The sequence below is a fragment of the Elgaria multicarinata genome, chromosome 4, assembly GCF_023053635.1.
Source record: "Elgaria multicarinata webbii isolate HBS135686 ecotype San Diego chromosome 4, rElgMul1.1.pri, whole genome shotgun sequence".
In the NCBI taxonomy this organism is placed as follows: domain Eukaryota; kingdom Metazoa; phylum Chordata; class Lepidosauria; order Squamata; family Anguidae; genus Elgaria; species Elgaria multicarinata.
This window is the reverse complement of record NC_086174.1, coordinates 54,910,901-54,934,236: the sequence shown is the minus strand read 5'-3', so window position 1 is coordinate 54,934,236 and position 23,336 is coordinate 54,910,901. Positions and strand designations below refer to the sequence as shown.

The following is a 23,336-nucleotide window of genomic DNA, read 5'->3' as shown; positions in this document are numbered from 1 at the left end:
TAGTTTCCCTGATGGTGAATGAAAAGGAGAAAAAGAGAAGCATATCATACATATATCGTGACATGCGCACCAAATCCCTGGATGATCTCTTCCAACGTTCCATGTAGCAGTTATGTAGCATGGAAAACAAATTTCGGCTTAAGGGTACAATAACTTCTTGGCCTTTTGGCTAAGATCAGGTGTCACGTAAGTTAAGTAGAAACTGGTTCATATTTCTAGCAATAGATGAAGTCATCCCTGGTTGAGTTTGATTCAAAATTCGACTCAGCAAATCATAATAATTTCTATATTTTGGCTAATTCTAAGCCTAATTTGGACCCTTTCACACTACCAATGACTTTCATTGGAAGTGGAAGAGGGAGTGAAGGGGGGAAAGGGAGTGGTGCCTCCTGAGTGCTCTTCCTGTGTGCGGTGTATATACCTGTTGTGATGAGCTCTGCTAGAAGGTGGTTGCAGATATTTTAATGTGTTTTCTTTCCCATTGAAGTCATGTTCACAAGGTCCAACGTTCAATGGGTTATCAATGGGGGCATGGCTGTAGATTGAAGGGATATAGGATTTGGCATGTGCTCCTTCCCAGTGCTGCCCTGGTCCTGTCTATGTAGCCATTCTGTTCTGGTCATTCCATTGGTATATCTTCACTGCAGAACAGCTTCACTAGTGGAGTGTTCTGATGGCGTGTTGAGGGATTTCTGCCATCATACTTATCATTTTGGCAGTGAAACTTAAGTTTCACCTGCATTAGAGGGCTTCTGCCAGATTCAAGATTTAGACAGCAGATCTCAAGTATAGGACTGCATCCTTTATGAGCAACATTTGGGGTGGTGGTCTGAGGTTAAAGATTCTCTCACCTTCATCAGCAAATGACATCGATCTTGAGAGTTAAGATCATTCTCCTTGAGCTTCTGACAGCAATACTGGCACAGCAGTCTTTTCCATGCCTGCAGAGGAAAGTTGGTGGGAATCCTGTGGGTTTGGCGGAGTGCACAGAGAATGGCTGAGAGCTGCCTACAAGCCACAGTTTATCCACCTGTGCTTTAAAATTTCAATTTCTGGATTAAAATTTTGCAACAGGAAAGAAAGAAATATTAACCATGAAAGAAATGTATACATTAACTGTGAATGAGAAATATTTTCCTCCAGGGTGTATACATCAGGTGTTATGGCAATTGAAATGAAGCCTTCGACTACTGGAAGAACATGTTTTTCTAACAACAAGGTAAGTTTTTACCATGGGATGTTACTCTTTACAAATGTGGTGATAGTAGTGTATAATGTAAAAACAGTTGAGTCCCAAGACACTTTGGGCTTATCTGTATAAGGCATTTATTGTGCACTCACCATTCCCTACACAAAGATGTTTATGGGTTCTTTAGAAGACAACGTGACCCTCCAGTTTTGTTTCTAAAGAGCACTTTTGGCAAGTATTTTTTAGAGCAGACAAATTACAGTATTTAATCGTAAAAGCAAAAGAAAATGCTTTTTTCACTTGTATATTTGTGCTATTTCACCATACCAAAGTGCCACCTAGAGGTTATGTAATGGAAAAGCAGGAAAGGAAATGCTTTTGTGTAGTACTCCGATCTCAATACTTTGACAAGACTGAGAGTAGATACAGAGGATTAGTACCTGATTAACAGCCTCATTGTTGCAAACTTTCGTGGGTTAGAGCCCATGTCATTAGATACAACCAGATGCAGCCGAATCTCTAAAGGATAAGTTTGGTAATTGAATTCCTATCAAATGAAGAGATCAGCAGGATTGCAGAAGTAGAAAAAATCTGGTGAAGAAAAAAAAAACTCTGGATGGAGGGACCTCAAGTTCAGTTGAATGAGCATGCTCAGTGGCCACAAAGGGCTGACTGCTGTGTATGGCAGGGGGACAACAATAAATGGGTGTGAAGGGGAATGGAATGGAATGACTGGAATCTTGAACAGTAGCCCTCCACATTACAACATGTTGCAGGTCCCGCTCTATGATGTTTGCCACTTTCATACAAATTGTCCCAAAAAAGGGAGGGGGGAAGGGAAGGGGAAGCAAAGAATCCTCACCAAAACTGGAGAATTCTCCTTCTACATGAATCACTGTACCTATCCTTCTGAAACTTTGCAGGTTAATTACTTAGGGACATCTTTAGGATGTTTATAATTATCAGAACAATGGCCCACATGGAACACAGGAGGATAAGCATATCCTCTTTTAGAGATCCTCAAAAGGTCTGACCTGCTGTTGCACAACACCCCCTGCCCCCCACCCCACCCCCATGGCTATCATTCTCATTTGGATAGAGGTCAACATGTGCTTAATTGAGATTTTGGTGGGACCAAAATTACACTCCTTTATTAGTCACACTTACTTATATTGCATGCATGTTATATTCAAAAACGTGCTTTCAAATGCAGAATTTTAAACTTAGATCTGTGCCATACTGCCATAATGTTTTAGGACAATTTTGTGCAATTGCAGTGTCGTCAGTATGTACAAAAAAAATCTCTAAATTTTGACAAATTTTGTGGGAAATACTCAGCTCAGCAGAATTTTTTGCTTTTCAGATGTCTTTCATAAATGTTGGCTGTTCTTCATCAAGGTATTTGGAAATTGAAAAGTAAGTTATAGTATTATTTTTCTTTAGCTTGTTTGCGCTATTTTACAATAGAAATTCATACTGTAGTCGGATGCAGTGCTGTTGGGTTTACTTTGATGCTGCTCATATTTGTTTGTTTAACTGTTTTGTTGGTGGTTTTATTATGATTGTTAGCTGTGCAGGAGCTCCTGTTTTTCAGACAGAGGGGAGTGATATAAATGTATTAATAAATAAAATTGTATGTGAACAAGAAAGCACCCTGCTGCATCAGACCAAAAGCTTTCCTAGTCCAAAATCCTGTTTCTCACTGTGTCCAACAAAATGTTTCCAGAATTCCACACTTGGGGTATGAAAGCAGTAGCTCTTCGTGTTTTTTCCCTCCAGAAAGTGGTATTCCAGTGGCACATTGCTTCTGAACATGAAAGCAGTGAATTCCATTCATTAATTATGGAGTAGCACTGTCGTTCAGCAGATTTAGTTAATTTAAAATTCCTTTTAATCCCAGCTTTTGAGTTGTATATTGTATAAGATCATAGAAGAAATACGGCTACACAATCCATGGTCATAGGGTTTGCAGCCTACATCAGAAGATAGGGATGACTCTAAGATCAACAGTTAGTAGTAGGAATGAAGTAGGACATAATTAGGTGAACGAAGATTCCACCACCACGATCTTTTCCCCTGCAACCAGAGCACTGAGGATATGATAATTGAATTCTCCAGCAGCAAATGTTCCAATCCAGACAGTATCATTTGGATTCTACGTAATCACCTTGATGTATTCCCCTTCCTTGAAATAGTCCTGAAAAAAAACGGATACCTTTAAGATCAAATAGGGGTAGACCTAGCTTTAGGCAGAGGGAGGCAAATGCCTCAGGAAACAGGCCTTGGAATGTCGTGGAAGGGCAGCAAATAGGGAGTTATTGAATTTATTGTTTTGTATTTTTGCTTTCAAGGAGTGGGGGAGGCACTTCTTGGGATGTCTGCCCCAGTAGCCAAAATAACTTGACTGCACCTTAACGGTTGTGGGGGGTGGTTACCTTTTGCTGCTCTGTCTCTTCAGCCAGCCCTAGGCCCAAACAAAACATGATGAAGGAGAACTGTGAGTAGAATCTTCCATGATTTTTTTTAAAGGTTAAAAGCAGCTACAAGTGTGAGAATGGGATCTGGGCTGCCTCAATTCAGCATTTTCCAAGTTAAAACTGCCCCTTCAAAGCTATTTGCTCCCCAGAGGAAACTACTGATGTGGTAGGGGAGGTTAACTTCCCTTCTCCAATGCCACTGCACTGTTCCTATTTGGGTCACTGCAGTGGCTTCTATTAGCTTCTTTAAAAACAAGTGGAGATCCTGATCTGTTTCACATCTAATTATGCTTTTAGTCTGAAGAGCAAGAGTAAACAGGGGACATAATAACAATTTTCACATAAAAGTATGTTTAAAGAGATATTATTGTTTATAATACCCACTAAATATGGGTGAGGGAACCACTCCTCAAAATTCCAAGTGCAGACAATGGCAAAAAATAGACTGGGACAGCTCAGTAGTCTGACTAGATGGACTTAAATGCTACAATTGCAGTTTATCCAGCATGGTGGGCTGAGTCAGAGTTAAAAAGGCAGAGCAGTAGCATGGTATATGCATGGGGCGGGGGGAGTGGAATGGAAGGAAAAGCTAACCCAAGCATGATTGAAGACTTTTGGGGAGGAAGCTGGATAGAAAAGCTGATGGCTACCCAGTACAGGGAATAAAGAACATAAAGGCAAGTGGAGAGGAGGAACCTCTGGGAGAAGCCTCAGTTGGAATCAAATAGTAGAGTTGGAAGGTGCCTATAAGGCCATCGTGTCCAGCCCCTTGCTTAATGCAGGAATCCACCTTAAAGCATCCCTGATAGGTGGCTGTCCAGCTGCCTCTTGAATGTCTCTAGTGTGGGGGAGCCCACCACCTCCCTAGGTAATTGGTTGCATTGTCGTACTGCTCTAACAGTCAGGAAGTTTTTCCTGATGTGCAGCCAGAATCTGGCTTCCTGTAACATGAAGCCATTACTCCGTGTCCTGCTCCCTGGAATGATTGAGAAGAGACCCTGGCCCTCCTCTGTGTAACAACCTTTCAAATATTTGAAAAGTGCTATCATGTCTCCCCCAGTCTTCTCTTCTCAAGGCTAAACATGCCCAGTTCTTTCAGTCTCTCCTCATAGTGTTTTGTTTCCAGACCCCTGATCATCCTCATTGCCCTCCTCTGAACACGCTCCAGCTTGTCTGTATCTTTCTTGAAGTGTGGTGCCCAGAACTGGACACAATACTCAAGATGGGGCCTAAGTGGTGCTGAATAGAGGGGAACCAGTACCTCACGCGATTTGGAAGCCATGCAGCCCAAAATAGCATTTGCTTTTTTGCAGCCACATCACACTGTTAGCTCATATTCAGCTGTTTTCTACAACAATTCCAAGATCCTTCTCACTTGTTGCAGAGTGACATTGCAGAGTAGTATTGCAGAGCCAAGTGTCCAGGGATGGATGTCAGACTGACTGGTTTGTAGTTCCCAGGTTCCTCCTTTTTGCCCTTTTTGAAGATTGGGACAAAGCTAGCCCTCCTCCAGTCATCCAGCACTTCACCCATCTTCCATGATTTCGCAAAGATAATAGACAGTGGTTCTGAGAGTCCTTCTGCTAGCCCCTTCATTACTCTAGGATGCAGTTCATCAGGCCCTGGAGATTTGAACTCATTCAAAGAATTTAGGTGTTCCTTGACCATTTGTTTACCAATCTCAAACTGTAATCCTGCCCCCTCAACTTCTGCTTCACTTTTTCCAGGGAGGTCATAGACCTGCTTTTGGGAGAAAACTGAGCCAAAGTAGGAATTGAGCACTTCAGTCTTTTCTTTGTCATCTGTTGTCAATTTGCCATCGTCATTAAGCAGTTGAACCACCATTTCTTTCCTCTGTCTTATACTGTTCACGTATCTGAAGAAAGATTTTTTATTGCTTTTAGCATCCCTCGCTAGTCTTAGCTCGTTCTTAGTTTTAGCCTTCCTGATTACATTTCAGCATTTCTATGCTACCTGTCTGTACTCTTCTTTTGTAGCCTGGCCTTCCTTCCACTTCCTATATGTATCCTTTTTTTGTTTTCAGGTCATCTCTAAGTTTTTTGTGAAGCCACATAGGTTTCTTCTGTTTTCTTCTATATTTTTTCCTTGTTGGAATTGTTTGTCATTCTGCCTTTAAAATTTCTTTTTAAAAAAACTCCCACCCTTCTTGGACTCCTTTTGTCATTAGGGTCACTTGCCATGGCACCTTAGTTATCATAGGTCTGAGTTTATTAAAATCAGCTTTCCTAAAATCCAGAGTGCATGTATGGCTACACTTAGCTTTTGCTTCCTTTAAAATCAAGAACTCAAGTTTGACATGGTCACTTTCCTCCAGAGTTCCTGTAATTGCCACTTCATCCACTAAGTCATCCTTATTTGTCAATATCAAGTCAAGGATAGCCGATCCTCTAGTTCCTTCCTCCTCTTTCTGTAGGAGAAAGTTATCACCCATACATACATGCCAGGAATTTCTTGGAATGGCCACTTTTGGCAGGATTGGTCTCCCAACAGATATCGGGGTAATTGAAGTCCTCCATCACTACTACATCGCACTTCCTTTAAACACTAGCAATTTGCTTTTCAAAAGTTTCATTCTTGTCTTCTCCTTGATTGGTGGTCAGTAATAGACTCTGACTATCATGTTCCTTTTATTCCTTGCCCCATTTATTTTAATCCAGATTCTCTTGATGGGGCTCCCAGGCTCATCCTCCTGTATTTCTGTGCAGTGTTAAGTATTTTTAACATATAGTGCAACTCCGCCTACCTTTCTATTTTTTCTGTTCTTTTTGAATAAGAACAGAAAAAAATTATTATTTATTTATTTATTTAAGGATTTTTATGCCGCCATTCAGCCAAAAAAGGCTCTCACGGCGGCTTGCAAAAGTATTTCTTGACAGTCCCTGCCCACAGGCTTACAATCTAAAAGACATGACACAAAAAGAAAGGGGATTGGGAGGGAGGAGGAGGAGGGGGGGAAGGAAAGCAAATTCAGGCACTACAATCTTAGTTGCAAAGTTCTGCAGTTACAGTTGGCAGCAGGAAGGAGGGGGCTCTCAGCTGGAGCTGGACCCAGGCACGGTGGAGAGGTGCCTGGCTGCTGCTTCCTCCCTCACTGGTGGCCTCTGCAGTGACAGTTGGTAGCAGGAGGGAGGGGGCTCTCAGCTGGAGCTGGACCCAGGCACGGTGGAGAGGTGAAAAAAATGTTGATAGAATATAGCAATCCTTCAATTGCTATATTCCAGTCATGGGAGTCATCCCACCAAGTTTCAGTTACACCTATCAAGTCATATTTGCCTTCATGTATTAAGAGTTCAAGTTCGTTCTGTTTGTTTCCCATATTCTGGGCATTAGTATATAGACATCGAAGACCATATGCTTTGTAGTCTGGCTTCATTCCTACATTGTTGTGAATGCTATTTTTAGGCACTGTTGGAGCTGTTCTCTGTGTTATGGTGCATGAGCCTTCATCTATTGTTGCCTTGAAGTTTATGGCTCCTGCCCCCTTAGGATTCAGTTCAAATCCCTCCTGATGAAGTTCTTCATGCTGTGGCCAAACACATTCTTTCCAGCCCTTGTGAGGTGCAACCTATCCATCTTCCAAGTAACGCAGCCTGTGGTCCCAGAATCCAAATTTCTCATTTCCACACCAACTTTGTAGCCAGTCGTTCACTCTGGGCCCCAAAGTTCTTGAGTTTCCTTCGCAGAGCTTCAAAATCTGGTGTGATTTCTTCATAGCTCCGCTTGGCAATATCATTTGTTCCCACATGGATGAGAAGAAAAGGGTATGTTTCAGTGGGCTTTATGAGCTTTTGTAACCTTCAGTCACATCTCTAATCTTTAGAAGGTAGGAGTAACCATTATGGACAGGCAGACAAAAGCAGTTCTGGCCAGTCACTGTGGAAATGGAGGGAGACAGGCTTGTTCTGTTTACCTCTTAATAGTTACTACTTCCCTTGACCCTAGAGATCGTATGATGAACTTCACTTACCTACACCCGTAGGACCTTGAAGGAGAGCAGGCAATGGCAAGCTTTGATCTTTGGATTGGCTATGGGAGGAACATGAGGTGGAAAAAACAGAAAAGGAGATGCTCCCAACTCCTTATTCCACAGACGAAGGCCTTAATGCATAATAATATGATCCCGTAGCCAGGAGTGAGGACATAATTCCTTCCCTTGAAAGGAAAGTGCTTTTGGGGTGGGGCCATGGAATGTGTGTGTGTGTGTGATGTAATTAGCAATACTGAATTAACTAAACATATTGCATCTAACACTTACTTGAGTGTAGTGTCTTTAATAGAGATAACGTTAGATAGGTGTTTCAATGTCCCCTTGCCCAGAGAGGCTCGAACAATGGGACACACACACACACACACACACACAATTTCTACTGGCAAGGTAGATTTAGATTAAACATTAGGGACAATCACCTATCTCCACCCATATCAGCTTAGCATTAGAATAAACTTTCTAGAAACTTTTTTCTTATGTTTTCATTAGGACTATTCAGAAATCTGTCAGGAAAACTTTGTTATAGGAGTGGGCAATTCACAGCTTGTGAGCCACATGCATCCCCCCCTGGCCTTGTTTCTGGCTTCCACTGCCCCATCATATTTGCCACTAAATTTGCCCTGGCAGGAAGAAAAAAAATTACCACCTTTACGCAGCTGCTACACTGCTGAATTTCAGCAGAGATGGTTACAAGGGGGGAATTGGCTCCCAGAAATTGCCAGCCTCTCATAAAGGGTAATTTAATGTAATTCTACCCATAGGGTAGATCCAACCTAAATGTAAGATTCTGTTTTTATCTGGCCATAGAGTAGTTGCTATAGAAATCAAGTTACTTTTCAACATCCAATTCTATTCTCTGCTTCCTATGTTTTTCTCTGCTCTCAATTATAACCTGATATGCTATGCTCAAAAGGCTATGTACAGACTCCTACATGCTCACCAACATTTGGAAGAACTTCCAGTAGTAGCCCTTGTACCCCATGACAAAATGCTGTTCCTGCAGATCTAAGAACCCTCTGGAATTGAATCCAACAATATGCAAAAAAAAGTGAAAAATTGCAAGTTTCTTGTGTCCACACAGATGCATTTTTAGGCATTCAACTCATGCTCTTTGAAATTATTTCCCCTGCCTCCTGTTTGTCCCAATCAGCAATCTTCTCTTTCTTTATGGCACATCCTCTGGTTCTGAGGCTCTGCACCAGCCTGAGGAGCACAAATTCAGATGGGTCACAGGTAGTCCATCTCCTGTCCCTCAACCATGCAGAAGCATGAGACTGCAGAAATTGATACTAGCCCTTTAAGAATTGCAGTCAGTATCAGCAGGGGTGGAACCGCTTAAAGACCAAGCTCTGACAGCCTTCTTAATGCCTCAACTGACTGAAGTCCTTTGCTGGAACAACAGCTCCATATGGGAGAATTCTCCAGTTAGTACTGGAGAAACATTCTGCCTTGCTTAGCATGACCCAGAACAGACAGACTGCTTCCACTAGTAGTCCCAAAGGCAGACCAGGATTTATTTACCCCAGCAAGTGCAAAAGCTTAATGAATATTTTTTTTGTTTATATATGACATAAGTGTCTCAGAAAAGTGAGTCTTACAAAATTCCAGTGGTGGTGGGGCTGTGTGATGACGTCATCAATATGACTGTCACACTATTATGTAATTGCCACACTTAAATATGCATAACTTCTCACCTGTTTCTGCTACAGAGATGATTTTTTTCTGAAATGTTTCAAATTTAATGACAAATACTTTTTGTAATTACACATTTTTGTTAACTCTATTAGTTTTTGAGATAATTTCATTTGAAAGTATAAAATCAGTGTTCACATTGGTAATGTGTGACGTTTAACCATGATTTACTCAAAAACTACGACTTTTGAAAGAATACTCAAGAACAAAAAAGTTGAATTTTTTTAATGAGGATTAAGAAATGGTATAATAACATGGGATTTAGTCCAGCACTTAGGGAATTATGAGTGATATCTCATTATACGTCCACTTTCTCAGGATTGTATGATTTTATAGTTTATCATATAGGGCTTTCATTTCAAAAGTATCCACCCTAAATATCTCTCAATCTGATGCACAGATCATTTTGAACATGTTCAACTGTGATTTTTACAGTTGAACATGTTTAAACATTCTTTACGAAATTTCAAACAGGACGAGTATGATGAAATATTTTAAAAGACAATTTATTAGGTTGAATTGTTTTTAACAAATGTTTTTAAAATCTTCAGCAAAAAATTACAATTTAAAAAAATAAAAGCTATGTTCTGTGAGAAGGGTTAACAAATAAATTTAATCGAATGTCCTCTTCACCTTCATTGAAACTACTATCATCACTGTCAAAATCACTTTCCTCGTCTTGTTTTTCACTGTTCTCTTCTGTGGCCATTTCAAATTTTGCGGGGGTGTTGGACCATCGTACCATTTTATGTGGTACCTGCCATTTTCCAAGTACCAGCCATGTTCAGTAGGATCAAGGCCGTCATCAGGTTTTCTGCTCCTTTCCACAGCCATGACACTGAATTGCTTCTTTTAATCTTTTGGATCAAAGCAGGTTTAGATGGAGGCAGCATTGTTGGGTCAATCCCTTTAACTTTGGAGAATGCCTTAGACTGTATCTTAGGTGTTGTTTTCTTCATAAACAGACTGTCTCTTACTTCACTCACAGAGGAGTATCTAGGGTGGCCGTACATGGCACAGACAAATTTCTCCAACCCAGCAATCTTTTCTTTGGTTAAAGTTAATGACTGATCTAGCTGGCTGAGAATTTCTTCGAATTTCTTATTCTTTTTCATGATTTCAAAGGGTTTAACTTTACCCTGTCTTGCAAATGCAGCTGTGAAATCAGACCCTGTAAAAGCGTGGTAGCCAAACAAGGCCTCTACCAGATCATGTCCGAGTTCCTCTGTGATACAAGTTCAAAGCAAAAACAAGATCAGGATTTCACGGAAAAACAGCTCAGTTCTATCAACAGTACATTGATCTTGTTAACATCTACAAATTCTTTAGCAGAGCTATAGGACAAATAACCTTGAAATGTATACAGATGCCCTGGAAAATGATTCCAGCTTTTTTCTCAGGCAAGAGGCTGAACTATGCTTGATAGATAACGGTGTACCTCTTGAAACTTCTCAATTTAGGAACCAAATCCCCTGAAGTCATATATGCACTTTCTCAAGGCGGTCTAGGCATAAAGCACTTTAGTACCTCATTCGCTAGGGTACCAGTTGACATGGCACTAGAACAGACTGTAAATGCTGACGCTGCTTCAAGGTTCACAGGCATCACGGCATTTGCAAACTAAGAATCTGCAAGAGCCCAATGGATGCCGGATAACGTTGTCCCTATCTTCAAAAAGGGCAAAAAGGAAGAACCTGGGAACTACAGACCAGTCAGTCTGACATCCATCCCTGGGAAAATTCTGGAGCAGATTATAAAGAAGTCAATCTGTAAACACCTTGAAATCAATGCGGTGATCACTAGAAGCCAACATGGATTTGTCAAGAACAAGTCCTGTCAGACAAATTTGATCTCATTTTTTGATTGGGTAACCTCCCTTGCGGACTGTGGGAATGCTGTGGATGTCATATATCTTGACTTCAGCAAAGCTTTTGACAAAGTGCCCCATGATATTCTGATTAACAAACTAGTTAAAAGTGGACTGGATGGAACAATTATTAGGTGGATTCACAGTTGGCTACAGGATCAGACTCAAAGAGTGCTTATCAATGGTATCTTCACAAACTGGGGAGAGGTAATGAGTGGGGTACCGCAGGGCTCAGTACTGGGCCCAGTGCTCTTCAACATTTTTGTTAATGATTTGGATGAGGAGGTGCAGGGAACGCTTATCAAATCTGCAGATGACACAAAATTTAGTGGGATAGCTAATACCCTGGAAGACAGAAACAAACTTCAAAGTTATCTCTATAGGCTAGAGTGCTGGGCTGAAAACAACAGAATGAAATTTAATAGGGATAAAGGCCAAGTTCTACATCTAGGAAAAATAAACCTTTAAACAGTTAAAAGATGGGAGATACTTGGCTCAGCCAAGTATCAGCCAATTGTTGTAGACCACAAGCTGAATATGAGCCAACAGTGTGATGTGGCTGCAAAAAAAGCAAATGCTATTTTGGGCTGCATTAATAGAAGTATAGCTTCCAAATCGCGTGAGGTACTGGTTCCCCTCTATTCAGCACAGGTTAGGCCGCATCTAGAGTATTGCGTCCAGTTCTGGGCTCCACAATTCAAGAAGGATGCAGACAAGCTGGAGCGTGTTCAGAGATGGGCAACCAGGATGATCAGGGGTCTGGAAACAAAGCCCTATGAAGAGAGACTGAAACAACTGGGCATGTTTAGCCGGGATAAGAGAAGATTGAGGAGAGACATGATAGCACTCTTCAAATACTTAAAAGGTTGTCACACAGAGGATGGCCAGGATCTCTTCTCGATCATCCCAGAGTGCAGGACACGGAATAATGGGCTCAAGTTAAAGGAAGCCAGATTCCAGCTGGACATCAGGAAAAACTTCCTGACTGTTAGAGCAATACGACAATGGAACCAGTTACCTAGGAAGTTGTGGGCTCTCCCACACTAGAGGCATTCAAAAGGCAGCTGGACAACCATCTGTCAGGGATGCTTTAAGGTGGATTCCTGCATTGAGCAGGGGGTTGGACTCAATGGCCTTATAAGCCCCTTCCAACTCTACTATTCTATTATTCTATGATGATCACAAGGTTGTTGAATAGTGAGAAGCTTACTTGAAAGGAGTGGAAGTACAAAAGCTCCAGATTCGAAGCAGTCTGTTGGAAGTTAACTCTACTCAAGTATGAGCAAAGTTGTATTAGAAGCTTCTCTCAGTAGAAACGCAGCAAAGACCCAAATAAGGCTCAAATAGAGCTTCTTTACTGGCATAGAAGTTGGTTGAATAAATTAGTTACAGCACGCACACATACAATGATCACATCTGATAACAGCAGTAGCAGTAATGATAATGGATGGATGAATACACAATATAGAGCCATATATATAATGCAAAAACTGTACAGTCATCCCAGCCACTAAATGACTAAAATCCCATGCCATCAATAATTCAATAATTACATAGTCCAGCTGGCGGCCTTGACATTTAAAAATATTTCTTCATGTCTTCTTCATGTCTTCTGCCACTGGGCATACTAAAAGCTCAGGAATAAAGTAAAACTGATCCAATCCAGGATCCAACACCCCTTCTTTTACTTTATGAAATAGCTTTTATGCAAAACATTGTACAGATATTTACATTTGCTCCTGCCAGAAACCTAACGTTTCACATAGCTCTCTGTGTCTAGTAATCCCTAACGGCTTTGTGAACAAATCAGCAATGTTTTCCTTTGACTCACAATAAACAAGCCTTAGAGTTTTATTATTTATGCATTCCTTCACATTTTGGTATTTAATTGCAATGTGCTTGGACCTAGCTTTAAACATGTCTGCATTTGCTAAAGCTATACAGGACTGTGAATCACAAAAAACAGGGATTGGTGTTTCAAAAAGAATTTTGAAATCTTTCAGTAACTGTACAAACCATGTGATTTCGCCACATAACTCAGATAACGCTCCGTACTCCGCTTCACAGGATGAAATGGACACATATGCTTGCTTTTTCGACTTCCAGGAAATTAAAGCTTTGCCAAACATTAACACAAGTCCTGATGTCTATTTTCGATCTTCCAGGCACCCTGCCCAGTCTGAGTCGACGTAGCCCAAAAACTGTTTGTCCTGTTCTGCTGACAGCTTTAGACAAAAATCTAAAGTCCCCTTTAAATACCTTAGAACACGTTTGTTGCTTGCCAAGCTGGGATTGTTGGCGAAGCAACGAACCTGCAGAGAATAGCAACTGAGGAAGCAAGATCTGGCCTAGACCATGACATCAGATAAAGTAATGTCCCCACCACTGAATGATAAAGATTTGGGTCACAAAAACTTTCCCCCTGTAGATTCTTGTGTACATCAACTTCTAAAGGACTTGACCCTTTTGCAGTCTTGCATTCCACAGGCTTCTAGCAAGTTCAAAATCTTCTGCTTCTGACTAAGCATAAAGCTTCCGTTCTCTGCTATTTTGACTTTTACACCCAAGTAATATTTTACTGGACCTAGTGCCTTTAAACTATACCTTTTTTCAAGTTGTTTTGCAACTTCCTGGACTTCTCCAGCGGTTCTACATGCAATCAATAAATCATCAACGTAAACAACCACCGCTTTATAATTCTTTCCACTTCCTTGTGTATACAGACAAGGATCTGCCAGGCTCCTGTCAAATCCCATTTCATTTACCAAAGTAGAATTTAAAATGGAATTCCAGCATCTGGCACTCTGCTTAAGCCCATATTATTATTATTATTATTATTATTATTATTATTATTATTATTAATTTATTTATTTATATAGCACCATCAATGTACATGGTGCTGTACAGAGTAAAACAGTAAATAGCAAGACCCTGCCGCATAGGCTTACATTCTAATAAAATCATAATAAAACAATAAGGAGGGGAAGAGAATGCAAACAGGCACAGGGTAGGGTAAACAGGCACTGGGTAGGGTAAAACTAACAATATAAAGTCAGAACAAAATCAAGTTTTAAAAGCTTTAGGAAAAAGAAAAGTTTTTAGCTGAACTTTAAAAGCTGCGGTTGAACTTGTAGTTCTCAAATGTTCTGGAAGAGCGTTCCAGGCATAAGGGGCAGCAGAAGAAAATGGACGAAGCCGAGCAAGGGAAGTAGAGACCCTTGGGCAGGCGAGAAACATGGCATCAGAGGAGCGAAGAGCACGAGCGGGGCAATAGTGTGAGATGAGAGAGGAGAGATAGGAAGGAGCTAGCCCGTGAAAAGCTTTGTAGGTCAACAGGAGAAGTTTATATTGGATTCTGAAGTGAATTGGAAGCCAATGAAGAGATTTCAGAAGTGGAGTTACATGGTCAGAGCGGCGAGCCAAGAAGATGATCTTAGCAGCAGAGTGGTGAACAGAAACCAACGGTATATTTGTATATATGAAGGACCTGGGGAAATTTCCTCTTCATCACAACAGTTAAAGCTGCAGGTGCCCTGTCCTCTTTTAAATCTGGTCACTCTAGTATAGCTCCTGCAGCTTTAACTGTGGTGATGAAGAGGGAATTTCACCAGGTTCTCCATATATACAAATGACACCTGCTGAAATTCCCTTTTCTATGCAACTATTAAAGATACAGGAGCCCTGTCCTCCTTTTCATATGGTCACCCTACCGAAATCAAGCTGCATGCGCACCACAGCTGGAAAAGTTGGGGGCTGCACTGGACTGGAGCCACGGGACTGATGGGAGCAAGCCCGCCTCCTCTCCCTCCTCTTCACTTACTTTCTTCGCTCGCCCTGCTGGTGGAGCTCTTGCTGCTGCTGTAGCCTCACCGTAGCCCCACTGGTGCTGATGCTGCCACCGTGCCCTGACCCCAGCCCTGCTGCTGCTGATAGCCATGTCTTTCCCTTTGCCGCATGTATGTGCAGCCTTGACTTTCCCAGAAGACTCAAATCTTGCGAGAATTCCGGGATGAGATGGAAGTCTTGCGAGACTTGGCTTGGGACTTCCAGGACCAACACATTTTCCTTGTACTGCAACCTGCGCTGTCTTCTGAGCTGGCCCAGGGATGCAGTCGATGCCACTTCTCCAGAGGTTTACTCAATAGAGTAAATCTCTGCCCAGAGCCCCAGTTCTGAAGCCCAGAACTGGAGCAATCCGTTACATCCCATTTGGACTACTCTAACACTGTCTGCATAGGGATGGCTTTGGAATCTGTTTGGAAGCTTCAGTATGCTGCAACCAAATTGCTGACTGGGGCCAGCTATAGGAAGCATCTGACTCCCTTGTTACAACAGCTTCAGCAGTTACTGATCTGTTTCCAGGCGGAATTCAAAATGCTGGTTAATGCCTATAAAGGTTTATATGACTTGGGACCAGGCTGGCTGAAAGACTGCCTTCTCATATTCAACCTGCACAGGTTGTAAGAAATTCTGGAATGGCCCTTCTTGCAGTACCTCTGCCATCAAAGACATGTTTGGAGGAGACACAACAGAGGGCCTTGTTGGTAGCCACTCTGGTTCGTGCTGCTTATTTCTGTTGCTGTTGTGTTTTTCATTTGTTTTTCATTTATTTGTTATGCTATTCTTTGATTAAGCTCTTATTTTTAATCTGGATGTTATTGTTAGCCACCTTGAATGCCATTTTTTTGGCATGCTGTAAATGGAATTAATGAGTTAATAGGGAACTCAAAAAGAACCATTGTTACCAGGATGAATATGTAAGAAGTTGGCATGTCTCCTTCCCCATGCTAACATATCAACTCCACGTTTGTTAACAATAATTTCATCACTGTGGCCACTACTCACCAGTGATTGCAACTGTGAGACTCACATGGACTGAAAACACATGCAACGTGGACCGTGCATGTACATATATATTGGAAACATCAACAATTCAGTGTATTACTTTCAAATAATCATAAATATATTTATATAACTGTTCTTCTGTATTTTGTATCCACAGACCTTCAACCTGTAATTATGACAGTTTTCCAGTCAAAATACCTGCGTAAGAAATTTTATATAAAGCTTGCATAGAAATAGACTCCTTTTGATTGAATTTCCAGATTTACTTCTGTTTAAATAAATGGCCCTTAAGTGGTAGAGCACATAAAAATCACCTTTTGGTGCTTTTCATACTACCAGACTGTCAGCTCTGATAGTGCTGATCATATTTGAATCCAGATATATTTATATTATTTATTATTAAATTTATATCCTGCCTTTTTTCCCTCTTTTAGTGAGCCTAAGGTGACTTACATAGTCATCCTCCTTTCCATTTTATCCTCACAACAACGGTGTGAGGTATATTAGGCTGACAATCAGTGATTGGACACAAGGCACCTAGTGAGCTTCATGGCTGAGTGGGAACTAGAACCCAAATCTCCCAAGTCTCAGATGCACTATACCATACTGGCTTATCTGTCTTGGGAGGATTTTTTAATACAGATAGCAACCATAGATAAGGCCCTACTTTTAGTTGAAGATAGTCTTACCATAGATGGTGCTGGCATCCAAGACAGTTACAGTCCATTTGATCTGTGGGTATATATGAAATATTCCATTGGGTATCCCAGACTCCAGTTTTTTAAGGTCAAATCCAATAACTTGAACTAATAATAAACTGACCAGAGAGCTCTGGCTATGGTCAGTGTAATTAATAAATAAATAAATAAATAAATTTCTTACCCGGCTCTCCCTTTGGATCGAGGTGGGGAACAACATTAGAACAGAATCAATACATCTTAAAAATTCTTGATTTTACATTGATCTGGATAGGCCTGCTGGAAAAGGCTAGTCTTTAAAGTTGCCTTAAAATCACACAGAGAGTTAATTTTTACGAATCTCCTCCGGCAGGCCATTCCACAATCTGGGGGCGACAGAGGAAAAGGTCCTCTGGGAAACTGATGTCAGCCTAGTTTTAGCTGACTGAAGTAAGTTCACCCCAGAGGACCTGAGTGTGCAGGGCGGACTGTATGGGAGAAGGTGATCCTGCAGGTAACCTGGACCCAAACCATTTAGGGCTTTAAAGGTAATGACCAACACTTTGTACTTTGCCCAGAAACTAACTGGTAGCCAGTGAAGATGAGTAAGAAATGGCTTTGTACAAGTTCTGTAGCTCTCTCCAGACAAGGGCAACTACCACTTTAGTCAAGAGCGATTGCAACAGCAGTGCTATTGTTATGCATGTACACAGAAGTTGGATTGTTTAAATAGTTGACTGTGTAGATTCTTGGCAACCTGTATCTTGCTTATTAAATCATAGTTCTTACTATATTTACATATGCTGTACCTATGCAACTACTATTTTTAATTTAATTTTGATTTTATTTTGTTATTATTTATGGCCAAACAATTAAAAATTATGTTACTTGGTTTATCTATTTCATATACAGCATTCTTCTATATAGGAGGGTTTGCTGACCATACCGGGGCCTATTGAAGCTCATTTGGCCATGGTGCAAAGGAGGGCCTTCTAAGTCATGACTCCCTCCAGTGTAATGATGCCTCCAGTGAGACCAGGCTGGCTCTTTGCACTGAGTGTTTCTACTGACAACTGAAGACACACAAGCATTTCCCTGACCACTATTTTGTTTAAAAATATATTTTATTAAATACATTGAACACAAAAAACAAGAATAAACATAAAACATAAAACTATACATATCAATACTTATTCTATATCCCTCCCCGTTCCCTCCCCACACTTGGTTGATTACAGAGTTTCCTACTTGCATCTTTCATTTCATTTTTCCCCAGGTGGTTTTTTAAGTTTCCATTTCATTTATTGATTATCTGGTTTTAATGAGTCCCACAGATTTCTATAGGCTTCTGCCCAAAGTTGTTCTGCTTGATTCCTTTTTCATGTAGTCTATATATTTTTGCCAGTCCACCCTGAAAGTATCTCTTTTCTTTATCCTTCTATGTGTTCTTAACTTCTGTGTCAACTTTTCGTTTATTGCTATGTGCCAGATTTTCTTTCTCCACAGTGATACTGTCAGCATCCGAGCTGTCTTCCAGTTACCTGTTATTAATTGCCTTGCAGCTGTTAACATAAATTCAATTAATATTTTTTCTTTTATCTCTCTATTTTCTTTAACATGCATATTCAATAAAGCTAGCTCTGGTGTTTTACAAACCTCTTGTTCACTAATTTTTCTTATTTCCTGAAAAACCTTGTCCCAAAACTTCTTGAACTTCCTACATTCCCACCACATATTAATTTGTGTCCTATTGATTTGATATCCCCTCCAGCACAAAGGTGATATATTATTATTATTATTAATAATAATAATAATAATTTTTGCCAATTTTACTGGTGACAGATACCACTTCTATACTAATTTTAGTGTTTCTCTTATTCTGTTAACTCTCTTGTACTTTGCCTTATTGTCTTCCTAGTCCTTATAAATTTACTGATTTGCATCCATGCTAGCCATGACATTCTCATATTTTGTGTGCGATCATGCCATTTTTCTTGTGTTACTGTTATGCTGTTCGTAAAAATTTCTCATTTGTATCAATCCTATTTTTTTCAATTTGCCTACTGCTTTCCTTTTAATATTGAAGTCTGGGTGTGCCCAAATTGGTGTCAAGGGTGAAATCCCTGGCATTAATTTCTCTTTCCTAAAATACCATACTTCCAACAATCCTTTTATTGTGCTTTTTTGTTTCTCAATAGTTGTTTAATTTTTTTGTGTATATAACACATCCTATATTTCTTCTTCCTTCTATTCTTTCAATTCTTTTTCTATTTCTAGCCACTGTGGACTCACCCCTTCCTTTATTATTGTTAACAAATACCTTAATTGATAAGTATCATAATAGGTTTTTAAATGTGGTATGCCCCACCCTCCTCCTTGTACCGATCTGTATCTGAAGGCCTTTGCTGTTCTTGGTCTTTTGCTCTTAAAGATATTTTTTTATCTCATTTTGCCATATTTTGAATCTTTTAAGTGGTATTTCTTGTGGTAATACTTGAAAGAGATAAGTGAATTTTGGTAACAGCATCATTTTTATAGTCATTATCCAGTCTAAGAGTGATAGGTTTATCCTTTCCCATATGACTATATCCTTCTGTAATTCTTTCCAAAGTTTTCCATAATTTAGTTTCAGTACATTCTTCTGACTTTCAGGGATCTGAACTCCTAAATATTTGAATGATTTTGTTACTAGAGGAATATCCATCATTTCTGAAATTTCTATTTATTCTTGGGGTCCTATATTCATACACATCAAATCAGATTTCTTTGTATTTACCATAAGACCTGCTAACTGTTGGAATTCCGTTAGTTCTCTTATCAATTCTTATATCCCCATTTTTGAATCTCCTAATGTAAACAAATTATCATCTGCAAATAGGTTTAGTTTAAATTCTCTCCCACCCACATGTATTCCTTTAATATCTACATTTCTCCTAATTCTGTCTGCAAGAAACTCGATTACCATTGTAAATAAAAGTGATGAGAGAGGGCACCTCTGTCTTGTACTGGAATTTAGTCTTATTCCCTCAGTTTCTAATCCATTATATCTTATTTTTGCTGTTGATTGTACATATATAGCCTCTGTTATGTGTTTAAACTTACTTCCCAAATTATATATAGCTGGCAAATTTAATATAAATTTGGGATTCACAGTATCAAAAGCTTTATGCAGATCCAATGTCATTATTACTGTAGGGGTCTTTTTTAACTTACATAAATTGATCACACTAAATACTTTCCTAATTGGTTCAGCAATAAATCTGTTTTTTAAAAAACCATATTGATCTGGCCCTATACTTTCATTAATGACTTCCTTTAACCATTTGGCCCATATTTTAGTAAAAATCTTATCTACGTTTAGTAATGATATTGGTCTATATGAATCTGGGTTGCATTTATCTTTATTGGGATTTGGAATAAGTGTTATTATAGTTTGTGTCCATGTTTTTGGAAGGGGGCCCCTTCTTGTATTTCATGATACAATTTCTTCAGTTGTGGTACCAACACATCTACAAATACTTTATAATATTCACACGTAAATCCATCCTGACCTGGTGATTTTTTTTTTTTTTTTACTGTCTTATGGCATCTTTTATCTCTTCTTCTAACTGAGCTTCTAAATATTGTTTCTGTTCTTCTTTTAGTGGTGGTATTTTTGCTTTACTCTGATATTCCTGTATCTGCTTATGTTCTGTATTTTCCCTTCATATAAGTCCTTGTAATATTTTTGTAATATCTCTCCAATTTCCTTTTGATCATATTTTTATCCCTTCCTTTGTATTCAATGCTAAAATTCTGTTCCTAAACTTCTTTTTTTGAACTCTATATGCTACCAGCTTTGAGCTTTTACCTGAGCTCATAAAATCTTTGCTTAACATATAGCATATCTATAATTGTTTTATTTATTTCTAGTGCCTCTCTTTCTTTCTTCAATTTTTCCATTTCTTTCCTAATCCTAACTTGTCCAGTTTGTTTATATTGCTCTATTAATCTTTCAATTTCTTGGTCTAGTTTCTCCTGCTTCTCTTTCTCCTTTTTCTTTATTATACTTAATTGCTTTATACATATTCCCCTTATTGTTGCTTTATTTGCTTCCCATCTTATAGTTTCTGTTGTGTTCCCTGTTTTGTTTTCTTCAAAATAAATCTTTCTTATTCTTTCCTTAATGTCTTCCTTTGTTAATGATATCGGGTTCAATCTCCATATATAGTCTTTTTTATTCTTTTATCTATTTCTACCCATGCCTTCATTGGGGCATGGTCTGTTGCTTTTATTTGTCCAATTTCCTTTTTCTTTTCTTTTTTTCTTTTTTCTTTTTTTGTTCTTCATAGCAGGGTTTCTGTCATTAAAATTCTTTCTAACCTACTAAAACTTTTGTGTATTTCTGAATAGTAAGTGTGACTATAATTGTTAGGATTTATTTCAATCCATGCATCGTAAATATCATGTTTTCTTAGAATCTATCTATCTATCTATATATATATATATATATATCGATATACTTTTCTATCTTGCTTTGAATTTCTTTTTTGTATCAAATCTCTTGTTGGTCTTGCCGCCTGCAAATTCCAATTTAAGTCTCCTGCAACAATTTTCCCAGATTGAGAGAATTTATTTATTTTGGTCAAGACCTTTTGTAGGAAATTTAGTTGGTTTGTATTAGGGCTATATATGGATGCCAATGTTATTAATTCTTTGAGATTATTTTTGTGAACCACCCAGAGAGCTTCAGCTATTGGGTGGTATAGAAATGAAATGAAATGAAATAAATAAATAAATAAATATATCCCTTCTACAAATATATATCTTCCTTTTTTGTCTTTCAATGTTCTTTTTGGTTGGAAGTTTATGTCCTTGTTCATTAATATTCCTACTCCTGTTGCTCTTCTGGATCCTGCAGCCAAGATTTTATGGCCAATTGCCTACTGCCTAGTATTCAGCTGTTTATCGTTGGTTTAGGCAAGTCTTGTAGAAATAATATCTCTGGTTTCATCTCTGTTACTAGTTTAAACATTCCAGCTCTTTTTATGCCCCTCTAATGTTTAAAGAGATAAATTGCGTTATTTTAATTTTTTTCTATTTTTAGTTTTTAACTATTATAATTATGTCGACCGCTAGATGTCACTCTCTGCTTATAATTGTCCCAAGCATATTTCTTCCCTGCCTCAACCCTATTCCGTAGAAGGTTCTGTGCCTGTTTGTTGGGTCAGTTTTAACCTCCAGTTTATAATCTAATTTCTAGTTCCCTCCCCTTCAAAGTCCCCCCCCCTCTCTCTAATCACAGATACAGGAAATTAAATAAGAAAAAACAAACAAAAAGAATTTAAATACTATATGAGAGGAATCCCTTCTTTCCCTCTCTAAAGGGGTCAGCCAACTTATTTCTCCATAAGTTGGCTGCATGTCTCTCTTATCCCTTCACCTTTACATTTTTTCTCTTTTTTGTCCAATACTTGTTTGATATTCTCTGGATTTTTTATTTTTAGTCCATGAGATTTTTAAGTCTTATCTTTATTTCTCCATGGTTGTGCCCGTAGCTCTCTTGTTGACGTATTTCCTATATTTTTCACCTTTTTATTCTATTTAAACTTTGTAGTTGCATGTTACAATAACAATAGTACGGGTATTTCTTACCCGCACTATTAAAAACATAGTACACATTATGAAAACATCCTAAAAACATCCTAAAATTCCACTGGGTAGGCCTGCCAGAAGAGATCAGTCTTACTAGTTTTCTTAAATGCTTTTAAGTTGATGAGACTCCTCCAGCAGGCCATTCCACAGTCTGGGAGCAGCAGAAGTGAAGGTCCTCTGGGTAATACTTGTCAGCCTAATTTTGGCTGACTGAAGTAGATTCTTCCCAGAGGACCTGAGTGTGCAGGGCGGATTATACGGGAGAAGGCGATCCCGCAGGTAGCCTGGACCCAAACCATGTAGGGCTTTAAAGGTAATAACCAACACTTTATACTTTGCCCGGAAACTAATTGGCAGTATATGAATGTATGTTCTTCCTCATTTAAATCTGATTCTTCTCAGGATAAATCTGCTTTCAGTTTTGCACTCATTTCTGTTACTTCTTCTGGAGGCTTTACTCTGTAAAGAGTTCTTTCATCCCAGATTTTGTCGTAATTATGTATGTTTTTCCCTTATGTATTATTGTCAATTTGAAGGAAAAGCCCCAGAAATATTTCATTCCTTCATTTCTCAATTTTCTTGTGTAGGTGCTTAATTTTTTTTTCTTTTTTGTAGTGTCCCTGGATCTAAGTCTTGTAGAAACATCACAGGCTTGTCCATCAATCTTGTTTCCTTCATTATCCTCTCCTTTATGGAGTAATTTGAAAATTGGACTATTATGTCCCGTGGAAACTTAGTATCTTGCCTTCTGGGTCCTAATGCCCAATGTGCTCTTTCCGTCATCGATCTCCATTTTACAAGAATGGATTAGTTCTGTGAGCCATTTTACTAAAAATTCTTTAACAGAATCTTCTTCTGTTTTCTTGATCACCCCACGAATATGAATATTTTTCTACGATTTCTGTTAGATATGTCCTCACACTATAATCTATTCTCTTCAATTAAT

General features: G+C 39.2%; 1 protein-coding gene across 1 annotated transcript in view; it reads left to right on the top strand.

Annotated features, from left to right (window-relative positions):
• Positions 1-23,336, top strand: part of LOC134397811 (cation channel sperm-associated auxiliary subunit epsilon-like) — a 50,274-nt gene that overhangs the window by 11,130 nt on the left and 15,808 nt on the right. Inside the window, exons 4-5 of the mRNA XM_063124778.1 lie at positions 1,144-1,219; positions 2,553-2,605. Of these exons, the coding sequence (XP_062980848.1) occupies positions 1,144-1,219; positions 2,553-2,605 (129 nt within the window). The remainder of the gene's footprint in view (positions 1-1,143; positions 1,220-2,552; positions 2,606-23,336) is intronic.